Source organism: Micromesistius poutassou (genome assembly GCF_964030765.1).
Source record: "Micromesistius poutassou genome assembly, chromosome: 16".
In the NCBI taxonomy this organism is placed as follows: Eukaryota; Metazoa; Chordata; class Actinopteri; order Gadiformes; family Gadidae; genus Micromesistius; species Micromesistius poutassou.
The window spans coordinates 5,215,370-5,242,805 of record NC_140286.1 but is presented as its reverse complement, the minus strand read 5'-3'; the positions used below and the strand labels follow the sequence as shown (position 1 = coordinate 5,242,805).

At 45.8% G+C, this 27,436-nt stretch overlaps 1 protein-coding gene across 1 annotated transcript; it reads left to right on the top strand.

Annotated features, from left to right (window-relative positions):
- Positions 1–635: 635 nt before the first annotated feature.
- LOC311361271 (unconventional myosin-VIIb-like) lies at positions 636–26,609 on the top strand (the record flags this gene model as incomplete). Its single annotated transcript, XM_084481450.1, has 49 exons — positions 636–647; positions 936–1,037; positions 2,095–2,250; positions 2,652–2,720; positions 3,161–3,276; positions 3,672–3,793; positions 4,211–4,353; positions 5,129–5,242; positions 5,465–5,618; positions 5,762–5,838; positions 6,309–6,428; positions 6,591–6,727; positions 7,073–7,283; positions 7,792–7,927; positions 8,014–8,180; positions 8,776–8,913; positions 9,330–9,488; positions 9,809–9,901; positions 10,393–10,487; positions 10,851–10,935; positions 11,228–11,329; positions 11,689–11,748; positions 11,944–12,174; positions 12,459–12,776; positions 13,252–13,419; positions 13,594–13,662; positions 13,853–13,971; positions 14,377–14,503; positions 14,863–14,982; positions 15,313–15,486; positions 16,010–16,237; positions 16,751–16,918; positions 17,289–17,394; positions 17,531–17,657; positions 18,103–18,269; positions 19,237–19,415; positions 19,684–19,802; positions 20,146–20,302; positions 20,713–20,870; positions 21,782–21,937; positions 22,358–22,463; positions 22,723–22,836; positions 23,050–23,137; positions 23,609–23,709; positions 24,212–24,397; positions 24,767–24,883; positions 25,003–25,086; positions 25,664–25,780; positions 25,940–26,609. 49 exons carry the CDS (start codon positions 636–638, stop codon positions 26,030–26,032), a joined length of 6,465 nt encoding a protein of 2,154 aa, XP_084337576.1. The 3' UTR covers positions 26,033–26,609.
- Between the last annotated feature and the right edge of the window lie 827 nt (positions 26,610–27,436).

Sequence of the window (27,436 nt, the reverse complement as noted above, 5' to 3'; positions counted from 1 at the left end):
ACCCCAGACCAGGTGTTCCCCAGTGGGCCAGGGGCCACCCCTTCCCGCTCCCTGACAAATATTGACGCACTTGATCTGGTGGATTACTGTAAATGTCAGAGGGTTCTTCTTATTTTCAACTCCTTCTACGTGCGGCTTGAGAAAGTTCAAAGTCAAAGAGCCATAAATGATCAGAATCTGTGGGTGCTATCTGCGGTGCAGTGCCTTTGCCCTCTCATTCACCTGCCAGACGTGCTACCAAAGCGGACCACAGCTTGGCTGCTCCCGGGAGGTTACATCTGAGATTCATTTATATTTGAAAGGATTGTCAGGTAAACCTGTCTTGGTGATTATGTGCCAATAATCAATTGTGCATCATTTCCCGATCATCAATTTATGGTAACTTGGGAACTTGGGAACTTCATTTGAGATCATATGAACTTTTATTTTAGACTTGCCATTGGCAGAAGAAGCGTTTTATCTTCCTAGGTTTTTTGCAACGGTCTACATGTTTACATTCACTGCTAGAAGTGTATATTGTATATGTATATCGATGTGTTTCTGGAACGAGGTCATTCATTCCCTGCACATCTCTGACAGACCGACTATGCCATCGAGCCAACCTCTGCTTTGTATGAAATAAGAAAAGCTGGGAGATGCTGAGAAAGGTATGTCCTGACACTGTTTGAATGAAGTTAACCATTGAACACGACTGATGGGTGCTCTGTGATCAGTATTGGTGATCACAGATCAGGATGCAGCATCGGTGTTGCTCAATATTTTCTCCTGCAGCAGTGCCCTTCAGTTATGGAATAATCATAAACTGCCAGGAAGGAAATAGATTATCAGTGGTTTATCTTGAAGGCTTCATGACGTCAGATTGACGTCATATTTTATATTATATGTAATATTTAACAATGTAACTCATGTTTCATGCTTTGTGTGTCTTTTTGAAGGGGGAGTGGGTGTGGTTGGACTCCAAAATAGGGGTGCCCATTGGGGCCAGGGTGAAGAAGGCAGACTCTAATCGATGTCTGTTGGTGGACGATGAGGGGAAGGTAACTACACACACCATCTCAGGGTGTGTGTGTGTGTGTGTGTGTGTGTGTGTGTGTGTGTGTGTGTGTGTGTGTGTGTGTGTGTGTGTGTGTGTGTGTGTGTGTGTGTGTGTGCGCACCAGAGATTGTGAATGCCAGTGTGTCTATAGCCGTTTCCACATATTTTCTCCGCATTTGTGTATCAGGAGGTTCGACCATGAGGGTCATTCACACTTGATGCCCGATATGCAGACATCGGTGTCGCTCATATGTGTGTACCAGTTTGAGTGTCTCTGTATATGTGGTGGTGTGAGATACCAAAACGACAAAGTAACTCCTTTTAAATACAGAAGGTATCTCCCGAATACTGCTTTGATACAGTTCTCTGTGTATCAGTAAATATACATTTATATTTCCAGTACATACTGTGTTACCTGCATGTAAACGGCAGGTTGGTGGATTGCTTGGTCGTATGGTTGGGCAGTTGTTTAGCTTGTTGGTTGGTTAGCTTGTTTGTTTTGTTATTTGGTTAGCTTGTTGGTTATTTGGTTAGCTTGTTGGTTATTTGGTTAGCTTGTTGGTTATTTGGTTAGCTTGTTGGTTATCTGGTTTGCTTGTCAGTTGGTTATTTGGTTAGCTTGTGGGTTATCTGGTTAGCTTGTCGGTTGTTTATGTGGTTAGCTTGTTGGTTATTTGGTTAGCTTGTTGGTTAGCTGATTAGCTTGTTGGTTATCTGGTTAGCTTGTCAGTTGGTTATCTGGTTAGCTTGTCGGTTGGTTATCTGGTTAGCTTGTTGGTTATCTGGTTAACTTGTTGGTTATTTGGTTAGCTTGTTGGTTATCTGGTTAGCTTGTCGGTTGGTTATCTGGTTAGCTTGTTGGTTATCTGGTTAGCTTGTTGGTTGGTTATCTGGTTAGCTTGTTGGTTATCTGGTTAGCTTGTTGGTTGGTTATCTGGTTAGCTTGTTGGTTATCTGGTTAGCTTGTCAGTTGGTTATCTGGTTAGCTTGTTGGTTATCTGGTTAGCTTGTCAGTTGGTTATCTGGTGGTGGGTTGGCTAAGCGCTTGCGTCCCCCCAGGAGCGTGTGCTGACGGCCGAGCAGCAGGCCTCCTCCGCCCGGCCCATGCATCGCACGTCGGTGGAGGGCGTGGACGACATGATCCAGCTGGGAGACCTGTCGGAGGCCGGCCTCCTCAGGAACCTGCTGGTCAGACACAAGAAGGGCCTCATCTACGTAGGTCCACGCACGCACGCACGCACGCACGCACGCACGCACGCACGCACGCACGCACGCACGCACGCACGCACGGATGGTGGAGAAACCCACCAACCATCATGGACTGTTGGTTCTTCTTATTCGGTTTGGTCTGAGTTTGAAATCATCATCTACTGTTCGAGCTATAAATATATTAAGCTATATATATATATATACAAACAAGTCACCTTGGATGATAACATCTGCTCTAAAGTCAATCTATGACGGCTAAAAAGTGTTAAACTGATATAATGGATTCATAGTGAAGAGATGAGAAGGGGAACCACATATTGTCATGCCAAAGCTGGGCGAATACCTTTGTGTTTCTATGTGTGGTGATGGTACCCGTGACATGTATCTTTCCTCTGCGTCACCACCAGACGTACACAGGATCTGTTCTGGTGGCGGTGAACCCGTACAAAGACCTCCCCATCTATAGCGATGATCAGGTGAGGCTTTTCAAGGACTCGAATATGAATATGAACATGAATCATCTTTATTTATACAGCGCCTTTCAAAACCAGTGCTGCAAAGTGGGCAGCACTTAAAAACGGATTCACAATGAGAACCTTTTTTTGTCTGCTGTTTTGGTTGTCATGCTTAATTCTAAGGAGATTCCTTATGGATCTCATTTGTGACTGCCTATTCGGTTCCCCTTGCCCTCCTGACCATCCCTGGTAAAATGGGATCCTTCATCCCCTCTTTTAAAGATTCCTTCTGAAGGTTTCCTTTTTCCGGATGAGGGTTATTCCATCCCTTATCCCATAGGACTGATGGGGTGGTAGAACATGGGGCCTCAGACAGCCCTCCCAGACTGTGACTAAGAGCTGTCCCAGTGGAGCAGACCGGGCCTGACTCCGTGTGCGTGTGCTGTTGTCTTCACCCCCAGGTGAAGCTGTACCACGGACGGAAGCTGGGAGAGCTTCCTCCGCACGTCTTCGCCATCGCCGACAGCTGCTACTACAACCTGACGCGCTCCAACATTGACCAGTGCTGCATCATCAGGTCAGGGGCTGACACACACACACACACACACACACACACACACACACACACACACACGTGCACATAACCGACGTTAGGGCAGGGCTCACACACACTAACACACACCCACACCTATCACACACACACACACCATTAACCCCCGTTTAAGGGAAGGGTTTACGTACACACACACACCAACATAACCACACTTGAGGTTGAGGGTGTCAGGGGATACACTTTATGACTTATTCTTAGTTACTTATTCACTGATTACTAGCTTTCTTGGAATTATCTTCCTCCCACCCTGTTTCTCTATCTATCTCTATTTTCTCTTTTTCTCTTTCTGTCTCTCTCTCTCTCTCTCTCTCTCAATCTCTCACTCACTCTTGCTCTATCTCTCTGTCTCTCTCTCTCAGTGGTGAGTCTGGAGCGGGGAAGACGGAGAGCTCCAAGCTGATCCTCCAGTACTTGGCTGCCATCAACGGCCAGCAGTCCGGGCTAGAGCAGCAGATCCTGGAGTCCAACCCAATCCTAGAGGGTATTAACACAGCACCACCACCACGCTGCAGTACTGTCAGCACTCCTAGTCATGTACTGTCAGACACACACACTACAGATACATTACAGAGAGGCAGTGGGGAGTGCATCAAGGAGGGATGAGAGGGATGAATGAATGGAGTTTTTCGAGTGAGTGAGTGAAGGAGGGAGGGAATGAGTAGGAGCGGGTGATTGTGGGTGATTGTGGGTGTGTTTGTTAGTTAGGGAGTGAGTTAGCATGTGTGTGAGTGAGGGCGGGATGGAGTGAATGAGTGAATTTGTGCGTCATTGAGTTACAAAAGAAGTAAGTATATTAAAGACTGAATAAACGGTGCGTTATGTAATTGAGCTATTGAGCCGGCAAAAGCTAATATTTCGATTCTACGGACGACTCATCGCCGCCTCCTTCCTCATCCAGCCTTTGGGAATGCCAAAACCATCCGCAACGACAACTCCAGCCGCTTCGGGAAGTACCTGGAGATCTCCTTCAACAAGGACGGGGCCATCGAGGGGGCCCGCGTGGAGCAGTACCTGTTGGAGAAGTGCCGTGTCTGTCACCAGGTGGGTACCACCCTCCCCCACCCTCCATGAGCCAACAAGATAGAGGATCCACAACACATACCATACTTTAATCAGTTATAACACATACCATACTTTAATCAGTTATAACACATACCTTACTTTAATCAGTTATAACACATACCATACTTTAATCAGTTATAACACATACCATACTTTAATCAGTTATAACACATACCTTACTTTAATCAGTTATAACACATACCATACTTTAATCAGTTATAACACATACCTTACTTTAATCAGTTAGAACACATACCATACTTTAATCAGTTACAACACATACCATACTTTAATCAGTTACATCCCTTCAATGTTTTTAAACTTTTTGGTCAATATTTCATTTCATTTCATTTCATCTAATTTATTTTTGGTTAAGCATACAAAGCAAAAGTAGTTACAACAAATACATAGAATTCACTAACCAAAAAAAGGGAATAGGCTGAAGCTCATGGCTTATGCCTTTCCCAGTATTTATCAAAATGAATTAAATGGTAATCAGCAATAGCCCTATGAAATAATAATAATAAAACATATATACATATATATATACACATACATGCACATACATACACACACATATACACATACATATACTTTTTGTTTTATTCGATTTTGCTTCTCAAAGCCTTGTCTTTTGAAAACACATTTTTCAGAAAAGAAAAGTCCAAATGAGTAAAAATCAACATTCTTCCTGTTATTTAACTGTATTGTTTTTGTAAATACGTGGGCTAAATGCTAATGCCCCCACCCCCAGGCTGAAGCGGAGAGGAACTTCCACATCTTCTACTGTATGCTAGCCGGTCTGACCGCTGAGCAGAAGAAGACGCTGTGTCTGAGAGATGCTGCAGCGTACAAGTTCCTCACTAGGGTACGTGTCTTATCTTTTTTGGATGTTTGCTTGCTTGTGTCACGTCAGGCGTTTTGTGTATTGATATTTTGCGAATTATAACCAAAATCTCTATACATACTGAAAATACTATAGCTTTTACACATTATAGTCACAGAGCCAAACAGTTGGTAAATGTCCGTTTCTAGTTTCTCCAACGTTGACTAAACGGTTAAACCTCTGACCTGTCCCCTTGGTTTCCAGGGTGGCATTATCGTATGCGACGGTCGGGACGACGCCAAAGACTTTGCCCGCATCGTCTGTGCTTTGAAGGTCCTCACCTTCAAGGAGAGCCAGTGCTGGGAGATCTACAAGCTGCTGGCGGCCATCTTGCATCTGGGAAACATCAGTTTTGAAGGCAAGGCCTTCCGGTTTTTTTCTCTGATTTTTTTTCATATTGAGACTGAAATAGAGTATTACAATACATTCAGTCCAGATAAGTATGTTTACTAAATTAAAATGGTCTAGAAAATGTGGTTTGATGTGCGTCTGCCTCTATAGAGACGTCCCAGAACAACATGGACAGCAGTAATGTCTGCCGCTCAGAAAACTTCAACCTGGCTTCCACTATGCTGGACGTAAGCTTACTATTATTATCACCCACCTCACCATCCCTCAATCACAGGCAGGCAACACAAGGACCAAACACTTACATTGGGTCATTTAGCAGATGCTTTATCCAAAGCAGATCATAAGGTAAACTCTCTAAATTGGAATAAAAACCTAGAAGATACAGTGTAAAGCACACTCTACACAGGGAGAGTGACAAAGTGCACATTACAGCAATCGCTGATGGCTGCCCTTGGTTTATTTTAGGTTCATGTAATGCGCAATGTTTGACCTAGTCCCATCCGGGAGGAATAGATGCATAGACACAAAGCACTGCCCTCCTTCTCTGTATGTATCTATCCATGCTACTAACGGAGGACATTACATGTAAATGAGGAGCAACGTGTGTGACATAGGGGATGTGAGGTGACGTTACACCGCCTGCTCTCCACCTGAATACAGGTGTGCTGAATGTGGGTGCGTTTGTTTTACCCTCCAGGTGCCAGGGGAGATGCTGGCGATGAGCATGACCCAGCGCTCAATCCTGACCAACAGAGAGATCGTGACCAAGCCCCTCAACACACTGCAGGCTGCGGACTGCAGGGACGCCTTTGTCAAGGTATCAAACGCACCCCATAATCTCTTGTCAATGGAGAGCAATGGTGAAAACACAATCGAGGGGAAAAAAGGTGAGGTTCTGTGTGCATCGTGACAGTTGGAACGTTGTGTGTGTGTGTGTGTGTGTGTGTGTGTGTGTGTGTGTGTGTATGGAATAACCCAGGCCATCTACAACAAGATGTTCCTCTGGATCGTGGGGAAGATCAACGACATTATCGGCAAGGCGGTTAAAATGGACTCCTCCCATCGCTCCATCGGCCTGCTGGACATATTCGGCTTTGAGAACTTCCTCATCAACAGGTAAAGACCTGTTTCTGACCACATCCTGTGGGCATCTATTTGACGATTGCATCAAAACTGTTGGTTTATGAAAGGGTGAGTTCACCCCTGTTCTAGCAGGAGAACCTCTGCCTACACAGCAGATATATAAGGCTACATAAGAGCAAGTGGGAGGGGCATTGCCAAGTCCCACTAGCACGAGCTAGGGGAAAAACCACCACTCTGGAAAAAAGCCATCTAGCCGAAAAGTAGAAGACAGAGAATTTCCCCCAACATTTATTACCAACAGTAATAAATGTGAGTGTACTTCCCCTTTAATGTCAGCTGACCGTCGATAACGTGGAGTTGTTTATTGCGGGGGGACAGTTTCGAGCAGATGTGCATCAACCTGGCCAACGAAATGCTCCAGCAGTTCTTTGTGATGAACATCTTCGAGCTGGAGCAGCAGGAGTACCTCAGGCAGGGCGTGGTGTGGGACAACATCAGCTTCAGTGACAACAAGCCCACCCTGGACATGCTGATGAAGACGCCCTGCAACCTGCTGGCCCTGATCGACGAGGAGAGCCACTTCCCCAAGGTAGAGCCTGGGAACCTCTCGGGAGACAGAGTGCTGGATCCCGCAAGTGGACCACTGTTTGTACATGGGTGGACGGACTAGTGGAAGGGATGGATGGATGGATGGAGGGTGGATGAATGAATGGATGAATGAATGAATGGATATATAGATGGATGGATGGATGGATGAATGGGAGGATCAATCTATGCATTGTTGGATGGGTGGCTGATGGAGGAATAATGGAAGAACAATCGATGGATCAATGAATTGCGTTGGCGGATTTAAGGATGGATGGATGAATGGACAGATGGGAGGACAGATGATTGATGGATGGATGAATGGACAGATGATTGATGGATGGATGAATGGACAGATGGGAGAAGAGATGATTGATGGGTGGATGAATGGACAGATGATTGATGGATGGATGAATGGACAGATGGGAGGACAGATGATTGATGGGAGGACAGATTGATTGTTTTGTCTGAAACAACCAGCCTGGATGGGTTCTCATCGTGTCGTGTTTCAGGGAACGGATAGCACTATGCTGTACAAGATGAACAAACAGCACACGGGGAACAAAAGCTACGTCTCATCAAAGAACGAACACGACAGCAGATTTGGCATCCAACACTTTGCCGGAATAGTTTTCTACGACTCTAAGGGTATCCATCACATTCCCTCTCTAAACGGATCGTTCAACACATCGTTCAACATGATCAGTGAAGTGAAGCTTTTTTTGTCTGTTTAGGATTCTTGGAGAAAAACCGAGATGCCATCAGCTCCAACATCATCAAGATGATCAGCACGTCCAAGAATAAGTTGCTTCATGATATATTCAAAAGTGAACTTTCAAACAATGGCGTGAAGAAGTCGGCGAACAACAAGGTCACCATAACGCCCACGCAATCCCTACGGGTGTGTAAACATAACTGTTTGGGCTCTTGACTTAATTTTCTTGACTTAATTTGATGCTGGATTGTTAGCATTAAATGTTTAAACTTCATGTGGCAAAAAAGGGGATTTGATCAAAGGCAGTTCAAAGTGAACACAGATAGGGATCTATGAGTAGCAGGTCAGAGTCAGGCGTCTTAACTTGGATGTTGTTTCAAGGGGATTGAACCCAGGACCTTGTGGCTCAAGTTAAGTTTAAACTCTTTTGGTCACATGCATGAGAAAACCAGTATATTAACAATAAGCCTTTCATAATCATGAATTGTTCAAAGTCTAGACATCCTCAACCGTGCAAACAAGTAAAGAATTGAAATATATGAGATCAAAATAAAAGTCAAAATAATAAAAAGAGAGAGTGATAAAACAAGAAAAAGTTAAAACAGCTTATTTAAATTGCTTCTGACAAATCTCGAAAATACTAACTACAAATACATTCAGACAACCAAAACAAACATGTTCTTGAGTCATAACCCTGGTTTAAAACCAGTTTAGCCTACAACCACCACCACCACCACCACCACCCCTAACCCCTCCACCCCCACCCCGCTCCGCCCTGCAGGCCATCGGGGACAAGAAGCAGATGCCCACGCTGAGTGGTCAGTTCCGCAAATCTCTGGACTCCCTGATGAAGGCCCTGAACGCCTGCCAGCCCTTCTTCATCCGCTGCTTCAAGCCCAACAGCGACAAGAACTCTGAGGTGAGCCAGAGACTGGAGTGCCACGGAGACCGCAACACACACAGTGGTTTATCATTATTATCATGCCTGTACGAGGTGTCCGGAACGTTGGAGGATTTAAGTTTCCTGAAAAACGGAAATCTGTAATATTGGAAGGAAAATCTTGGAAGTCAGAGATTCTTTGACACATGAGTTGCACAAGATCTTGACAACAGTTCAAAAGTACAAGTGTAATTACTTTAAAGTTACACATTTATGCAAAACTGCATGTCAGTTCATCAAAATAAATATGGTCAGGGTTATTTAACATTTAACAACATTTTCCTCTTGACCAACTGCACTTGAACGCAACTCCATTCATTTAAAAAACGAACAGTGCAGACCAAACTCTGTTGGTCCCCATCATCGCCGAGTTAACCGGTGACTCTCTCCTCCAGGGATTCGACAGAGAGCTGTGCATGGTGCAGCTGCGCTACTCGGGCATGATGGACACTGTGCGCATCAGGAAGATGGGCTTCCCTATCCGCCACACCTTCAAAGACTTCATGTTCCGCTACAGAGTGCTGCTCAACACCGCCGTGTGTGACCCCAAAACGGTTCGTAAGGGGTGCTCTGGTGCTGTTTGCAAAGATGACTAGATTGTATTGTTCATGGGTTTGTATGTCAACGGAAATAACAGTATCAATAATAATAATAATAATAACAATAACAGTTAAACAATTAAGGATAAAATATGGTATTAATGAAAGGAGATAGAGGGAGACCGACGCAAAGACATGGACGGACATACAGTCATAATACAGTCTGTAATGCATTACATGCGTGTTCTGTCCCAGCAGGGAGAGAGAAAGAGAGACATATGGACGGACAGTGTGGTCAGATAAACGTGTATTACATGCGTGTTCTGTCCCAGCAGGAATCAGAGGGGGCGTGTTGTCAAGCCATCTGCACACCTCTGATCCGGGGGAGGGATCAGTGGAAAGTGGGCAAGAGCAAGATCTTCCTCAAGGTACGGTGACCACACACGCCTCCTCCAGCAAAACGGCCTTTGTTCTCCTCAGACCATCAGTCCGGTTCCCTTTTTAAAATAAATGATGCAGCGGTCCATTATAACTCATAACTCATTGTAATTATACATCATCTAAACAAAAACATACAACCAAGGATCTGATGTTAATACTATGTGCTACTTCTGAGGTACTTATCAGAGGCTTTTATCTCAAGCCACTCGCCATCAAGCCAGATACAAGTCTTTAGGGAGAGAGGGTGCTGAAGGATGCCTTGGTTAAGCTGTGGACATTGGGAATCAAACCCAGAACCTTTTAAGCTTGGTCTCAAGCTTAGCCCAGCCATTGCGCTTTGGCAACAAAAAAAAAATGGGTGTCACAATAACATCTCAACATTCATCTTTCAATACACAACCTAATCTCATTCTTACCGTCTCTGTCGTTGTTTGACCTTCCAACCCATGTCCTCACATGACCTCTTGTGTTGTTTTAGGATGCACATGACTCCCTCCTGGAGCAAGCCCGGGAAGTGGCCCTGGCAAGGGTGGTACTGATCATCCAGAGAGTCATGTTTGGAGTGCACGACAGGTACTGTATGCACGCACGCACACACGCACACACACACACACACACACAAACACACATCATCATATAGATGGCAAATAATGATTGATTATGAATGGAGTGAGGGGCTGAATGTGTGTGAGAGTCGGTGCGTGTGTCAGTTGGGGACATTGGAGTTTAAGTGCCGGTGAGTGAGTAAGGCAGTGAGTGATCAAATGAGTCCGTGAGCTAGTGTGTGTATTGACTCAGACCCACTCAATGCCTGCTCATCAGGCCCACTATCAAGTAGTCCAAGTCACGTCTGCAGCAGACGCCTGGATGGCGGCGTGCACTCATTACTCATGGTCTTGTTACTAATCACAAGGGTTGTCTCTCCTCCTCTGTTAGGAAGAGCTTCCTGAAGAAGAAGGCGGCGGTGAGGGTCTTACAGAGCAACTGGAGGGCCTACAAGAAGCGTGAGCGTGGCCGAAAGGTAGGCCTCCATCTCAGTCCGGTAACAGGACCATCACAGCTCCATCACACACATCCCATATGCTACTAGCACAGAACGATGTCGGTAACAAGCGCAGCGTTATCACAGCAGGGCATCAGTCCCATCGCCGGCCTATCATAGCAGTATCAAAGTTCAAAGGAGGTTTCCTTTCCAACACACCTTAGTATCATTAAGATAAACGTCAGCATAGTTTAATCAGAGCCCCACACGCGCTCACACCTAGCTTAGATGAGCTCCTGTGGCTAACTCGTTCGCTGTGTTCTGTGTTCAGCTCCGTCTCGGCTACGCGCGCCTCTCAGCCCGGGTACGCGGCCGCCGGCTCCAGCTCCTCTACGAGAGACAACGCAGCTCCGCCGTGGTCCTGCAGACACAGGTACTTTGATTATACCACGAGTGTACTGCGATAATACTAACATTATGGCAGAATCATCCTAGTGCTATAATATTGTGTCTGTATGTTTTCAGGAGCCTTGAGTTGGGCTGTGTTTTATTACATCTTGTGCACTGGGTCTATGTACTGTGTTGTGTGTGGGCCCCATTTTCTGTGTCAATTAATTTCCTCTCTAAGGACAATAAAGGACTATCTATATCGCTACAAACTAAATTAATTAAAAACAAGATTAAAAACAAGTTAATATGGTGATCCGAGAAACTTTTCCCTGTGTGGTTACCTGGATGATGGGGTGATGTTGTTAATCAACTGTAAACACCTGTCTACCTGTCCACCTGAAGGTTCGGGGCTACTTGGCCAGGAAGAGGTATAAGCAGCAGAAAGAAGACGCCTACAATGCGGTAAGCCGGCCCTCGTCTTCCTCACAGCTCCCAAGGCTCAGAGGAAAGAGAATAATTCCTGTCATTAATATTAGTATTGATATTCAATGTTTATAATTGCAGTGAGAATATTGGACATCTTAACCCATTAATTTCCTCGCTCGTTCTCTCTCTCTCTCTCTCTGACTCTCTTTCTCTGCCTCCCTCCCTCTTCAGGCCCGGGAGCAGGAGCTTCTGGCGCGGGCCCGTGAGGAGCAGACTCTGGCACTGGCAGCAATCGAGCTCCAGAAACTGGCGGATGCTGTTGCCGAATCACAGCGCGCCTCCCAGGAGCCTGAACCAAGCAGCGATGACGAGGACAGTGATGTGGGAGGCGACAACAAACCGGCTCCCCAGCTTGTGTCTGTGCAAGAGAGCGCAGCACCAAAGAACGTCAACAACTACCCGGTAACTAAGTTAGAAAAACACATAGGTGTGTGTTTCACCTCTTTCAAAGTAATGGCAAAGTGAGGGATGGGGGAGATGTCTTCTCATAAGAAACTTTCAATTAAATTAAAAGTTCAGAAAGTAAAACCCCTGCCATTGTTTTGTGCCTCAGATGCTTATTAGCCAATCCAAATGCTCCCCTCACAAGTCCTTTTCCGCTTGTGAACCCCCCCTCCTTTAACGCGACCATACATGGAGTTCCCTAATCAGCACGCCGGTTCTGCCCGTGTGTTTGATTTCCGAAGGTGGTGGAGATCGGTCACACACCGTTAAAAAACATCGTGGAGGAGACCTCCGACTCAGACTTGGACTCGGACACGGAGGAAGACCGCCCAAAGACTGCCAAGACCCCGCCCTTGGCCTGCCCCGCCCCAGCACCCCTGACCCCGGAGAAGAAGAAGAAGGAGAAGGTGGAGGAGAAGGAAGAACCCTTTAAGGAGGATAAGGAGTTGTCCTTCCAAAAGTTCTGCTCGCTGCACTTCCAGGGCGGCGTCTCTCACACACACATCAGCCAGAGGCTGAGACAGCCCCTCCTGGCCCACCAGGACGAGAGGGACAGTCTGGTGAGACGGAGCCCCTCGCTGCGCTTTTATTTAGAAAATACATCTCTTTTGAAACAGTTGCTTCTCAGTTGCTTATTTCACGACAGTGCCTTCCTTTTCTACCCTTTTTTTTTTTTAGGTTGTTGTTTTTAGATTGTTTTCCTTAGCTTTTCCTTTTGTTTTAATTTTGCGTTGGCCCGTCTATTTCGCAATGCTTTTATTTTGAAAAGAAGACCTTACTTTCTAAATATAATCATTACATATTTTACAATTCAGTGACTTTTATCAAAAGCAATCCACAGTGAGTGCAGAAACTTGTCCTTGACTTGAAAAGGGATGAACTCATTGGTAGTCTGAGGAAGACATTGGGGATCGAACCCGGAACCCAGAACCATTCCAGCCTTCCATCTATACATGGATCTCTCTTATCTCTGCATCTCTGTTCCTGGATGTGGACCGACCCTAACCGGTCCCTGGCGCTGCTCTGTGTGTCCAGGCGTGTCTGACCGTGTGGTGGATCATCCTGCGCTTCATGGGGGACATTGCAGAGCCCCGGGCCCCGGACCCCTTCAACCCCCGGGCCCGCCGCACCTCCTCCACCTACCACCCCTCCATGGTCCAGAGACAGGGCCGCCGGCTCAGTAGCATGGTGGGCCTCGACCAGGTACCGTGGAATGCCTTACTGTCATCGTTATCATCATCATCCTCATCATCTTGATCATCATCACCATGACGTCCTCGTCATGGTGATCATCAACAGGACGATCACGATGAAGCGCAATCATTTATTGCATGCCTGAAGTGTGTACTTTAACGCGTGTCTGTGGATCATCTCTAGAAAATCCTGAGGAAGAACAAGAAGAAGTACGGAGGAGGGAACAGAAGGGCGTCCACCATTCAAGAGGAGGTAAAGCTTGTGTTCAGCCGTCACTTAGACAAACATCACTTCCTCTTGATTTCACAGTGAGAGTTCCTGTCAACTCTTATTGTGAGAAAGTTATTGGGTGAACTTAAAAAGAAAATTGCATCAATTCTTTTTGTGAAAAGAGTTATCGGGTGAACTTTTCACAATGTGCGTTTTTAAATTGTTATCTCAGCCAGAGGACATCAGAGACGAGGACATTCTCATCGGGGAGGGGACTCTGGACCGACCCCTGACCCCTCTGGAGAAGCTGCACGTCATTGTGGGTTACGGTTTGTCCAGACCAGGCATAAGGTAAAACCACCGCAGTCCTCATCACCCACCCAGAGATCGAACAAGGTTGATCTGTATCTGCCTGGAATATGTAGTGATAGCCATATTTCCTTTTATTCATCATGAAGCCGTTAGTCGCTCATATTTTTTCTTCAATCCCGAATTTCCAAATGAATAAAGCAACGTGACCAAAAAAAAATAGAGAACTGACCTTTTTAAAGTGATTCTTCTTAAGAGTTTTCTCTTAAGTTTCTTTTTAAGAGTTCATTTTCAGAGCTTTATCTCGTTGTTATAAAGAAGATGACACACAGTGTGTGTGTGTGTGTGTGTGTGTGTGTGTGTGTGTGTGTGTGTGTGTGTGTGTGTGTGTGTGTGTGTGTGTGTGTGTGTGTGTGTGTGTGTGTGTGTGTGTGTGTGTGTTCCCAGGGATGAGATCTTCTGCCAGATCCTGAAGCAGCTGATGGGTAATGGGGACAAGGAGGTGTGTCTGCGAGGATGGATCCTGCTCTCCATGTGTCTCAGCAGCTTCCCGCCATCACAGACGCTCATCAAGGTCCGATGGCCCACCATAAAAAGCCTTAGTTTTACATACTTCTCACTACTTACTTGTATTTCAATGCATTCCTGTCCCAACACCTCGGCCCCCTTGGGCAGGAATGATAACTAGCTATCTTAAACCAGTGAAATCAGTGTGTGTATGTTTTTGTAGTTGATGATCATGATATAGCATTTGGGTTCTGCTAATGCTGCACCAACACTGACACGCATTCTATTGTATCATTTCTATATGGTGCTGTTCTATTCTATACAATTCTATTCTATTCTAATCTGCTGTGTTTGATTATATGCTGTTCTATTCTATAATTCCCATTCTATGTTCTACACTCAATGACCTATATGCTTGTCCCCCAGTATTTGGAGAACTTCCTGCGTCGAGGCCCCAGTGGTTATGGAGCATATTGTGCGGAGCGCCTCAGACGTACAGTAGCCAATGGGGAGCGAGAAGAGGTCCCATGTGAGATAGAACTGCAGGTACGCTACACTGTGGCATGATGGGGAAATTGATGGGTTTCCAAGTGAAATCGAACACCACAAAAATGTACCTGTGGTGTTTGGTCAAAATGTAATTTGTTAGTTATGATGCATAGCCTTTAGGTTTGTACAGTTTGATACATATATCATGTTAAAAATATCGTTTCCACTATGGAGGCAACTGAAGCATATAAGAACCAAGGTTTTTGTAAAAGAGTATTTGTCGTATGTGTCTCCCATCAATTGAGCACGACGCCTGCAGTGGTCTGCTCTGTGATCTTGAATCTATGTAATCTGTAGTAATCCATGTCATCTGTAATCCACGGCCAGGCCACTGAGTCCAAGAAGCCCATGGATGTGACGGTGTCCCTCATTGACGGCCGGAGGTTCACCCTGCAGGTGGACTCGGCCTGCACCTCGGGGGAGGTCCTCCGAGAGGTCGCCGAGAAGATCAACCTCACAGACACCCACGGGTTCTCCCTCTACATCAGCGTCCTTGAAAAGGTGATCCTAGCGAACCCCCTCTGAACCACTGGTCACATCAGACCACAAGGTGGGAACATTGAGTTGTGTAAGGAAGGGGTTCTCAACCTACAGGCCTCAGAGATTTAGAAATGAATCCTGCAAATAAATAGAATATAATAAAAATAATTATTTACTCTCATTCAAATGAGAGGCCGTCCCACCAATCCCAACCCCGATTCTCTATCATGCTGAAGTCTTTATACGTTTTTTTTGGCTTGATGTTTACACAGCATATCCCAGTCGTGTTCTTAGACTGCTACTGTCTATTAACACAACTGTGTTCATATTCTTAATAATGGTCCTACAGTATCCGCGTTCATTAGATTAGATGAGGCAGGCGTATAATTGTCTGCGACCATAAAAAAATGCCAAATCAATTCCCCACAACTCTCAGTCCAGCTCTCATTTCCCTCCACTATCATTTCCTATTCCCCATGACGTTCACGTGTTGCGGAGATGTTTATTTTCCGCACAAAGTCCACCGTGTTCTCCTCCCCTCCAGCGGTGGACGCTGGGCAGCGGCGGCAAGCACGTGATGGACTCTGTCTCCCAGTGCGAGCACGCGGTGCGGCAGCAGGGCAGCGAGGAGGAGCGCGCCCCCTGGGAGCTGTTGGTCCGCAAGGAGATGTTCACGCCGTGGCACGACTGTGCCGACGACCCCGTGAGCACGGACCTCATCTACCGCCAGGTGCTGCTGGGCATCAAGACGGAGGAGTACGTCTGTGATAGGGTGAGGCCGCCGCCGCCACCGCCGCCGCCGCCACCGCCGCCGCCACCGCCGCCGCCACCGTCCAAACTTTATTTTTATTTTTACGATTTTTACGACCTTATGCTTTATTATAGAGTGAGATTGTTAGGAAGGTATGAGAGATCGAGGGGAAGACGTGCAGCAAAGGACAACGGGGAGGAATCAATCCCGGGTTGCTGCGATCAGGGCTGGGCCTTAATGGTACGCACTCTACCCGGTGAACCACCGGGGTCCTGGTGGGGTCCTGGTGGGGTCCTGATGGGGTCCTGGTGGGGTCCTGGTGGGGTCCTGATTGGGGTCCTGATGGGGTCCTGGTGGGGTCCTGGTGGGGTCCTGGTGGGGTCCTGATGGGGTCCTGGTGGGGTCCTGGTGGGGTCCTGGTGGGGTCCCGGTGGGGTCCTGGTGGGGTCCCGGTGGGGTCCTGGTGGGGTCCTGGTGGGGTCCCAGAGGGTTCCTGATGGGGTCCTGATGGGGTCCTGAATCTGGGGTCCACAGGAGGATGAGTACGCCCAGCTGGCCGCCAAGCACTACTACGTCCAGTTCGGCTCGGAGAACAACGCGCAGAACACCAGGAAGGTGGTGGAGGAGTGCATCACCAGCTCGCTCATAGACGCCAAGTCCCGGGCCAAGTGGAACCAGCTGGTCAGCTCCATACACTCTCAGGTAAACCCACCTGTAAACCACCTGTCCCGTCGCCATGACGACATGGAACGCTTGGACGATGTGTCTCTTGAATGTACAGTTAAGGTCTTTGTAAACCGAGTCCGCCATTGACAGGTGTCAATCCAAAGCGGCGATTCTATCGCCTGTTGCACACTGATGGCCTGTTGTCGGACTGCAATGGGCCGTCATTTACTTGAATTGAAGTCTCATCAGTTTCTACATGTGAAGGATCTGTTAAACGTTCTATAGGCCTCTGGAAGACCACGTGCCACTGATGACATTTCCACATGGAACGGGCCTTGATTTGAAATCGGTCTTGGGGTGAAAAGACGATTACAGGTTGGATAACCTCTGATCCTTGGTTATGCAGGGGCAATATCGCAGCAAGGATGTCGCAAAGGCAGACCTTGTCAACTACGCCCGCCAAAAATGGTCGCTGTTCTTCTCCAAGTTCTACGCTGTAACCATGCAGTCAGGTGAGTTTTTGCTTGACCCGTATTATTTTTTTTTTTATTGAAAAAAGAACAACAGAGTAGAATCTCCCTCATAGCGCCATAGTAAAAATAACTAGAATCCTGTAACTTAAACCGAAGCCTGTTTCCTCGTCTACAGGACCACCACTGCCTTTAAGCAGGTTTGCTTTGGCCATCAACTCAACTGGAGTGTCCTTCATGGACGGGAAAGACAAGAAGCTGCTGGAGATTCCCAACGTGGAGCTGACTGGAGCTACTGTGACCAGGTGAGGAGGCACCAAACCTCAAGCTTATTGAGAAGGGCCGGCCCTGCATAACACAGGTGCTCATAATGGTGGTTATCAACAATTCAAATATATTTCCACCTTAGGAAAATGTATGAAAACTGCCTTTATATAATTTAGTAAAATGGTAACAACTTCCGTTCATCTTTCCAATAAGACAATAAGAGAATAACACTTAAACTTCAAAGGAGTGCTTGGCTGAAATATGATATATCTTGTATGGGTCTTCGTTCAGCCAAGCACCCCTTTAAAGTTAATGCGATGGGCTCTTCTTGGAAAAATGTTAGTGTTACTAATTGACATCAAGTAATGGAATACTTTGTGCTAATGGACTGAATAGTAACTAGTGGATCAGATGCACCGGTGCCATGGCAGTGTGGTAACGGCAGGGTGCCCCCCCCCCCCCCCCCCCCGCCCCCCCCCACAGTGACGCCCGGCCCGTCGGGGGCTGCATGAAGCTCTCCACCTTCCAGGATGAGTTTGTGCTGCGCTGCGCAGAGGCGGAGGAGGCGGCCAGGATGATCCAGACCAACCTGGAGGGCCTCAGGCAGCGCTCGCAGTACGCTGTGGCCATGCAGGACCTCGGGAAGCCAGGTGGGCCAAACGTGGGACGGACACACACACACACACACACACACACACACACACACACACACACACACGCACACGCACACTCACACTCTTATTTTTAACAATGTCATTATTGTGAAGCGCTTTGTGACCTTGCCCTGTGAAAGGTGCTATGCTGAATATACTTTACTTACTTATTAACTCGCTGACACTCGAGGAAACACACACACACACACACACTCTGGCACACACACACACACACACACACACACACACACACTCTGGCACACACACACACACACACACACACTCTGGCACACACACACACACACACACACACACACACACACACTCTGGCACACACACACACACACACACACACACACACATACATACATTATGCACTTACCATTCACTCTTTACTGTCTTATGGTCTAGGCTTTAACAATGTTGTTTTTGTGAAGCACTATGGGACCTTGCTCTGTGAAAGGTGCTTTACTGAAGATACTTTACTTGCTGACCTATTTACAGTTATGAGAACACACACACACACACACATTGTATAATTACAGTGTGTGTGTTTTTTGGTGACACACATGTGTCACCAAAACTAAGATGTTGAACAGATTACCTCCCTGTAATCGGGTCAGATTAGATAAGGTATCAGCCCCCACGCTCTGTAAATGATTGTCTGTGTCTCCGTGGACGGCCCCTGTCCAACCCCCATATACGGCAGATTGCGTTGGGCTTGGATTACCGCTGTGTGGGCAGGGTTCCCAACCCAAGCCGTCAAACGTCTCCCAGCCAATACCCCACTGTCAGCAATCGGTCAACCACACAACGTGAACAAATATCATCTCACCATGACTCGAACCGCCCACAAATATCGTACTCTTGGTGCTGTTGACCGTGTTTGGACGGCCTATGTGAACACACCCATTTCTGCCTTTTGTTTACCGGGGTGGTTTAACCCTCTACCCCGCCCTGGCAGACGACCCCAGTGTCTTGGCGTGTAAGCGGGGAGGCCTGTTGGTGGTGGCGAGGGACGGAGACTTCTCTGCCGCACGGCGATGGAACATGGCCACCAACAACACCGGCGTCACCGGTACCGTCCAGATGAACACCATCCAGTTCCTGTCCACCCTCACCATGCCCAGTGAGGCCACCCTGGTACTGCCCGCGGCTCACAACCTCCTCTTATACTTGTTGTTTCGGTTTTTTATTCGATTTATCCTGGTTCTATTAATTTAAAAAGTAATAAAACATTATTGTTCTTTGTGCTTTTTTAGTAGTAGTAGTTTCATTTAATATATACATATCTATACATATTATACATGTTGTTTTTTTCTTGTCGAATGGATGCACCGTTGAATCGATGTAACGGATACAATACAGCCCCCGTGTGGTCATACTGAGGAATTGCACGTTGTCGTTTCAGAATTTGCTGAATCCTGGTTACAACCAGCCGAGGGCGCTCTCGGGCCAGGGCTCCCCGCAGGGAAGAAAGGAGGCCGTAGCCCCCGTCTCCATCAAAGAGTTCGCGCTGGAGAACTTTGGGTAATTAAGCAAGAATCGGTGTTTCAATATTAATTATTTACAGTGCTGTATTCCAACCACAATCACGTCAGTTGGAAGTTTGTGGACCGTTTAATATCCTTTATTAATATAAATATCATAATTGATTACTATCATGATACATCACAAATGCGTATCGTTGTGTGACCAAATAATAAATAAACAAATCTTAAAAATGTTTTATAAAAAATACCCATCATTGATCTAAGACCGTTTTGTAAGATCGTTTCTGATTGGCTCAAAGTCGTGGCAGGTCACTGATACTAATATAAGCCCTAATATCAGAAACGTATTAACCACATGGCCCACTCTCTCTTCCTCCCAGTACCAGAACGGCAGGAAAGGACTTGAATCGGTTAGGAGCAACCCAGTTGGCGTTCAGAGAGAGGCTGTGGGTCAGCTCCAAGGAACCCCTCAAACAACCGCTGCTCAAAACCCTGATAAACAACTCGGAACTCAGCACGATGGCCTGCAACGCCTTCGTGGATATCCTTTAAAAATCACTTCAGTCGACTGCCGCGACAGCACCCCCTGTTGGTAGTCATTGGGTACTGCATAGCAACGTGTTTGGGCTCATGTTGGTGCATTCACTGTTTTTTAAGTGCTCTTAGCTAATATAATAAAAGCCAACATAGAGGGGGTGTACGGATTTGTCAAACCTGCATTTAATTGAAAATAAGCATTTTTAGCTATTTTTTAACTGTTGACATAAGGTACCTTCTTTCACGCAACTAGCAAATGCTTGCTCGTAGATTTTTATATGATATATATAGATATAGAGAATAAGTGTTTTTTTTTTAAGTGTTTTTTTCTTGAATGGGCAGTAGAGGTGTGACTCTTATTCATCAACAGTCATTCAACAGTCCTAGTCCTTGACCCTTTGCCCCGGCCGTCACCTATCCTCAAGTACATGGGCGACTACCCCATCAAGCACGCACGCAGCCCCATGGAGCTGACCGACCAGATCTTCGACCCGGCCACCCAGCACCCCGCCCTGCAGGACGAGATCTACTGCCAGATCATGAAGCAGATGACCAACAACCGCAACAGGTGTGTGTGTGTTTGTATGGGGAGGCTTGTGTTTAAAGTGTGTGTGTGTGTGTGTGTGTGTGTGTGTGTATGTGTGTGTGTCTATGTAAATAAGTGGTGTGTTTTTACAGGTTTCTGTGTGCTTGCGTTTGTATGAGCATGTGGTGGTGTGTGTGTGTGTGTGTGTGTGTGTGTGTGTGTGGGGGGGGGGGGTTAAGTGTGCTTGTGTTTGCATCACTGTGAGTGTGTTTGTGCAAGTGTGTGTGTGTGTGTTTGTGTCTGTGTCTGTGTGTGTCTGTCTGTGTGTGTTTACGTCTCCATGGTTTATGTACGGATTCAAGTGTGCCAGCGTTTGGGAACCAGTGTGTGCACACGTGTGTGTGTGCGTGTGTGCGTGCGGGCGGGTATGTTAATGTGTTCTAGTCTTATGTTCTGTATGAGTGTGTGTGTCTTTGTGCACATGCCCGGTATCTCCCACACACGGCCACCGTCTCCAGTATACTGTTGATTCTTCCATTGTGTTGTATTTAGGGCCTGCAGTCGTCTCTAGATGTTTACCACCCTCTATACCAGAGTATTGACACTGACGACAGCGCTGGGCCTGATCAATCACAAGCCTCCTGCCTGACTGCTCTGGGGAAACATGACCTGTCCACTCATCCCCTTCGCTCTCTGTCATTCCCTCGCTCAATGCGACTCTCATTCTCTCTGTTTCTCTCTCTCTCTTCCCACCACTATCTTTCCATCTCCCACTCCCCTCACCTCTCCACTTTTCTCTCTTTCTCTGTTCGCCTCCCTTCTCTCTAAAACGTTCTCTCGCCGTTCCCCCCACCTCTCTCCCTCTCACCCTCTCTCTCCCTCTCACCCTCTCTCTCCCTCTCACCCTCTCTCTTCATCTCTCTCTCTCTCTCTGTCCTCCCTCTCCCTCCCAGGATAAGCATGGAGCTCGGCTGGCAGCTGATGTGGTTGTGTACGGGTCTGTTCCCACCCAGCAATAACTTGGCCAAACACGTCCACCTCTTCCTGAAGTCTCGGCCCCGGGACCCACTGAGCCCCGCCTGCCTTAAGAGGCTCCAGGCCATTCTGAGGTCAGTAATCAGATTACTACTGGATTACATGTTATCAGATTACTACTGGATTACTACTGCATTACATGTTATCAGATTACTACTGGATTACATTTAGTCAGATTACTACTGGATTACATGTTATCAGATTACTACTGTATTGCATTTAGTCATATTACTACTGGATTACATGCTATCAGATTACTACTTGATTACATTTAGTCAGGATTACTACTGGATTACATGTTATCAGATTACTACTGGATTAGATGTTATCAGATTACTACTGGATTACATTTAGTCAGATTACTAATGGATTACATGTTATCAGATTACTACTGGATTAAGTGTTATCAGGTTACTACTGGATTACATTTAATCCGATTGGTACAGGCACAGGTATGAAAGCTATTCATATGGTTCTTGTATTGGTGTGATTAGTTTGGAGCCCAGGCAGCATCCACCACACTACGCAGAGGTGGACGCCATCCACAGGAACAGCACCCAGATCTACCACAAGGTCTCCTTCCCAAATGACACAGATGAAGTAAGACCCGACAACGCCACACCTTCTACCTCTTCTTCTCCTTCTCCTCCTCCTTCTCCTCCTTCTCCTTCTCCTTCTCCTCCTTCTCCTTCTCCTCCTTCTCCTTCTTCTACTTCTTCTCCCTCCTCTTCTCTTTCTTCTGTTGTATGACTTCAGCCCTACTTTGATCACCTTAAATGTGGGATGGCACGTGTCAGGGAGAGCTGTGTTATACTCAACATAATATACACGATGCTGCTTCACACCTGATCTTCCTCAGCTGTTCGAGATCACGTCCACGACCACGATCAGAGACCTCTGCTCCACCATCGCCAATCACCTCGGCCTCAGCTCCCCGGACGGCTACGGCCTCTTCATGAAGACGGCCGTCAAGGTGAGGGGCGCGAAAGGTCCTGGGTTCAAACCCCGATGTTCGCAGCCCTAACTGTGGGCATCCCGACCTGCTACTTAATGACATGTATACAAACAAGTATACATGGTCTGGTGACCTAACTGCTTTCCAGTTGCTACTTGGAACAGGAAGTGAATTGTCCTCGCTGGTTCAGATTCAGTTCAACAATCCTGTGTTTTGGTCTTCTGTGTTCAGGTCTCTAATTTGGACGATGAGATGTATTTCTTTGACAGCCTACGACAGAATGCGGAACCCCCGAAGAAATTAAAGAAAGCCAAAGAGGGTAACGCTCCCCTTGTATATTCATATACAAAGGAGTTATGGTGGCTTATCGGTTAGCTCTGGCGCTGATTAGCAACACAGTTAGCAGGGGATTCAACCGATTGTGGTCCTAGTATGTTTTTTACACATTAGTTTCCACCGGTTTTCTCCTCATTGTACTGACAGAAGTTTGGATAATTAAGCATGTTATGGTACTAAGCACTGACTTAGCATGTAAGTGTACTCAGGGTGATGGTGTATTAGCATGTTGAGGGACTTAGCATGTTAGATCACTTAGCATGTAAGTTTACTAGTGTTTTAGCATATTAGCATTTGGCGGTAGGCCTACTTAGCATGTTAGGGTCCCTCACATGTACGTTTGCTAAGCATGATGGAGTATTACCATGTAAGCTTACTTGAGCATGTCAGGGCACTTAGCATGGTACTTAGGAGGAGAATACTCACTAAATCCTTTAACATGTTGATTTCCCAGCAACACCTTCCATATTCCTGGTGTTCTTCATGAGGAAGCTTTGGTTCAACGTCATCCCTGGTAGAGATCTTACCGCTGACCTCACCTTCCATTTCCCACAGGTATGGATGTCTCTCAATCAACACCGATGTTTTTGAATTTCACTTTTGTATGGAAGTCTCACAATTAACTGATATGCTTTTTACCTTTGCTTCCACTATTACAGAAGTCTTACAATTAACACATTTTTCTACATATAAATCTCAATCCGAAGATTGAGGGGAAATTCTGGTCAGATGTAAAGATTGATTATTTAACTTAGAAGTAGTTCTGGTTTCAAGGATGGTTATATTATATCAAAGTTTACAAATAAAATGATAATATTAAATGTGCTTTATTAATCGCAGATGGGACATTTAGGGAACGGATTATGTCATTGGCTTAGGGTTTGATAGCTTACTACATTTTCTTTAACATGTAATAAATCGTACAACAAAAGAGATATTGAAGGGAGAGGGAGAAGATGGGCCACGAGATTCAAAGTCAGCATCCTTGTGTGTGTGTGTGTGTGTGTGTGTGTGTGTGTGAGAGCCTAACCTGACAGAGCTGCTCTGATGTCCACAGGAGCTGCCCAAGTACCTGCGAGGCTACCACAACTGCTCCAGGGAGGACATGATCGCGCTGGCCTCGCTGCTCTTCAGGATCCAGACGAACTCGGACCGCTCCCAGTTCGTCATGATCCCCAGGATGCTGAAGGAGCTGGTCCCAGATGACCAGATGGACGCCATGTCCAGCGACGAGTGGAAGAAGGTAGGGCCCAGAAAGAGCGGGGAGCGGGAAAGAGGAGTTTGAAAGGTTTTCCCCCCAAACTGTGAGTGTAGAATAAGATGAATTCAGATATTCTGTGTATTTATTTCATCCTGAAGGAAGTACTTCTCACAATCGCTCTGCTCGAGATAGAAAAATGATAATACAAATCGAGAACAGAAGTAAAACAATGTATTAGTCATCCCAGGTGGGAAACCGAGGTGTCACAGCTGAAGTGCACAACAGCATTAACACTGACACATTTTAAACAAGTAGCTGGTAGTATATACAGTAGCATATTCATCCCCAAATATTGTATATATGCTCAAGTGAAGTATTCATATATTCAACGTGTGTCTTCCTCCTCCGCAGCACATCATCTCATCCTACAACAAGCAGATGGGCATCACGGCCGACGAGGCCAGAGTCAACTTCCTAAAGATCATCTGCTCCTGGCCCACGTTCGGCTGTACCTTCTTCGAAGTGAAGGTAAGCCATCGGCGTGCGTTGTCCAGAACGGTGAAGGATAGCCCTGAGGTGAACCTGGAGAGGCACCGGAACATGCAGATGCTAAACGACGATGGTGAACTGTGTGATTTGCTCCGCAGCAAACGTGTGAGTCCAGCTACCCGACCAACATGAGGATTGCCATCAGCAAATTGGGCGTCAGCTTCATAGACCCAAAGACTAAGGTACGGTGTGTCAGGTCTGGATAGCGTTGACAGCCCGTTTACGTTCAGTCCGTAAGCGGACACTTTCATCCAAAACACATTACAAGTGAGGCGGAGGATAATGCAATAGCGTGCACTTAATGTCAAAGTAACTACAAAAGGCTCTGCATGAGCAAGTTTTAGAAAACGCCTGGACAGAGTAATTCTAGCAATCAGATTCTCTGTATTCAATATGAGTGGTGTGTGTGAATGCTGCTCCTAATTTGTTAAGGGAACAGACAATGTATTCAGATTGGATACATATTTGTCATACTATGCTCGTTTTTTTTTATCCTCTTTTTTTAGTTTTTTTAAATACGTAACAAGTAATGTGGGGCAGGATAATGAATTGGCTTCGACTCCCAACCAAAAGGTACCGGGTTCGATCCCCAACATCCATATCCTGCCTGCGGGCATCCTTAAGCAAGCCTTACACCTGACCTGCTCCTTAATGACATGTATCTGAAATCAGTGAAGGTGGTTTCTAGCTGTCTGGCCGCTAGATGCCTAAACAGTAAACAGCAATAGTAATGGGTTTTCAATAATATTCACCTTTCAGGAGCTACTGGTCATGCACCCCTTTGGCCGAATCACCGACTGGGAGACCGACTACAACCACTTCCACATGACCATCGGGAGCTTAGTCAAAGGAAGGTTCTCCTGTGAAACCCCCCTGGTAAATACTGGTGGTGACACTCTGATATAATACTGACCGTATTCCAAAGAGCTGCAGCTAGCAACAGTATCAGAGCTAAATCATGTTTTGGTTAAATACAACAGCTGATGTCAAGAATATTGTACATTTAATCTGGTTTCTCTCTTTCTTTACCCCCAGGGTTATAAAATGGAGGACCTGCTATTGTCCTACATCGCCATGTATGAGAAGGAACGGCTGTCTGTCTTACCAAGAAACCAGATGTTCTCATGAGGAGAGCACAAAGACATGCTAACTATTAACAATAATAACATAGAATGTAGCATAACATACCATGGAAGAATACTTTGCACACCACTGATAGAGATGTTTGAAGGCACTACTGGAGAAAATAGATTTTCTAGTGAACAATCTTTTTTTTACAATTCCATATGTAATTTCTGTGTAATCGTGCAACAATGTTAAAGGGATTGCTTGTTTTGTTTACTGCGCTATCTTAAATCTGCCATACCTTTATTTATATACCAGTAATTGGCCTTTCATTTAATTAATTCCTGTGTTATTTTCATTATATTTTCAATATCTGTAACAAGTAGTAGCTATGTACATATAATACAATACCATAAAATATAACTCAACATAAGTATAACCTAAATGGTCCCTAAATGTTATATAATAGTACACAGGATTATTATATTGTCGAAGAATATGAAATATTATAAATAAACAATATGATATAGGTAGTTATTTGGTACATTTTTACTTATGTGGTTAAAACTATCTAAAAAACAAAAATAAGCAAATGAGTATGAAAAAATAAAAAATGCACATATTTAAATTGCCAACACTACCTGTCTATACTTGGTTTTATTGAAGAAACAGGATCAATATTAATATATTTCAAGGAGTATTTATGTACATCCTGTAATAATGGATTGATCATATTTAACCAAATGTATTTGGTTTTCAAGAAAATACAAACTATACTATTTTTCAATGTAAGATTCTTGGAGAGCTTCAGGTTGGTGTGTTTCCACCCACGTACAAGCAAGATTTTTTTTATAAAGGGCAGCCAACTCTTGCTTTCCACTGGACATTTTAAGCTCTGCAGGAACACACAGGTACACACGGGTACCTACACAGCCACACACACACACACACTCTAGCCTGCATTGCAATCACCTATATGCTGATAATGGAATTCCAATTTCAAACCTGAAGTGACATGATAAACGTGTGTGTGTGTGTGTGTGTGTGTGTGTGTGTGTGTGTGTGTGTGTGTGTGTGTACAGTCGACCACACTACTTGGGGCATGGCCTGCTTATACACTCCCTCATTGCCTGTCAAGACGATTGCACTGTTACTATGGAAACCGTGCAGCCCTCCCCCCCCAAAAAACATCCAGGTTACTATGGGCAGGTGCACATGGGGTGCAGCCTGATTGCACCTCAATCTGCACCCTGATGCAACACGGCTGCAAGTGGAATAACAGGCTGATCAAACCCTCCCATGCATTCGACGCACATTGTTCAAAGACACCGCTAGGTACTGTTCACACATGCTGAAATGTAGTTTAACGTGAATTTGACTTAATGTATTTTGAAAAAATACATTAAGCTGGGCCAAGTCTATAACCAGCCTATATAATGCTATAAACTATTTTACTTTAGATTATGT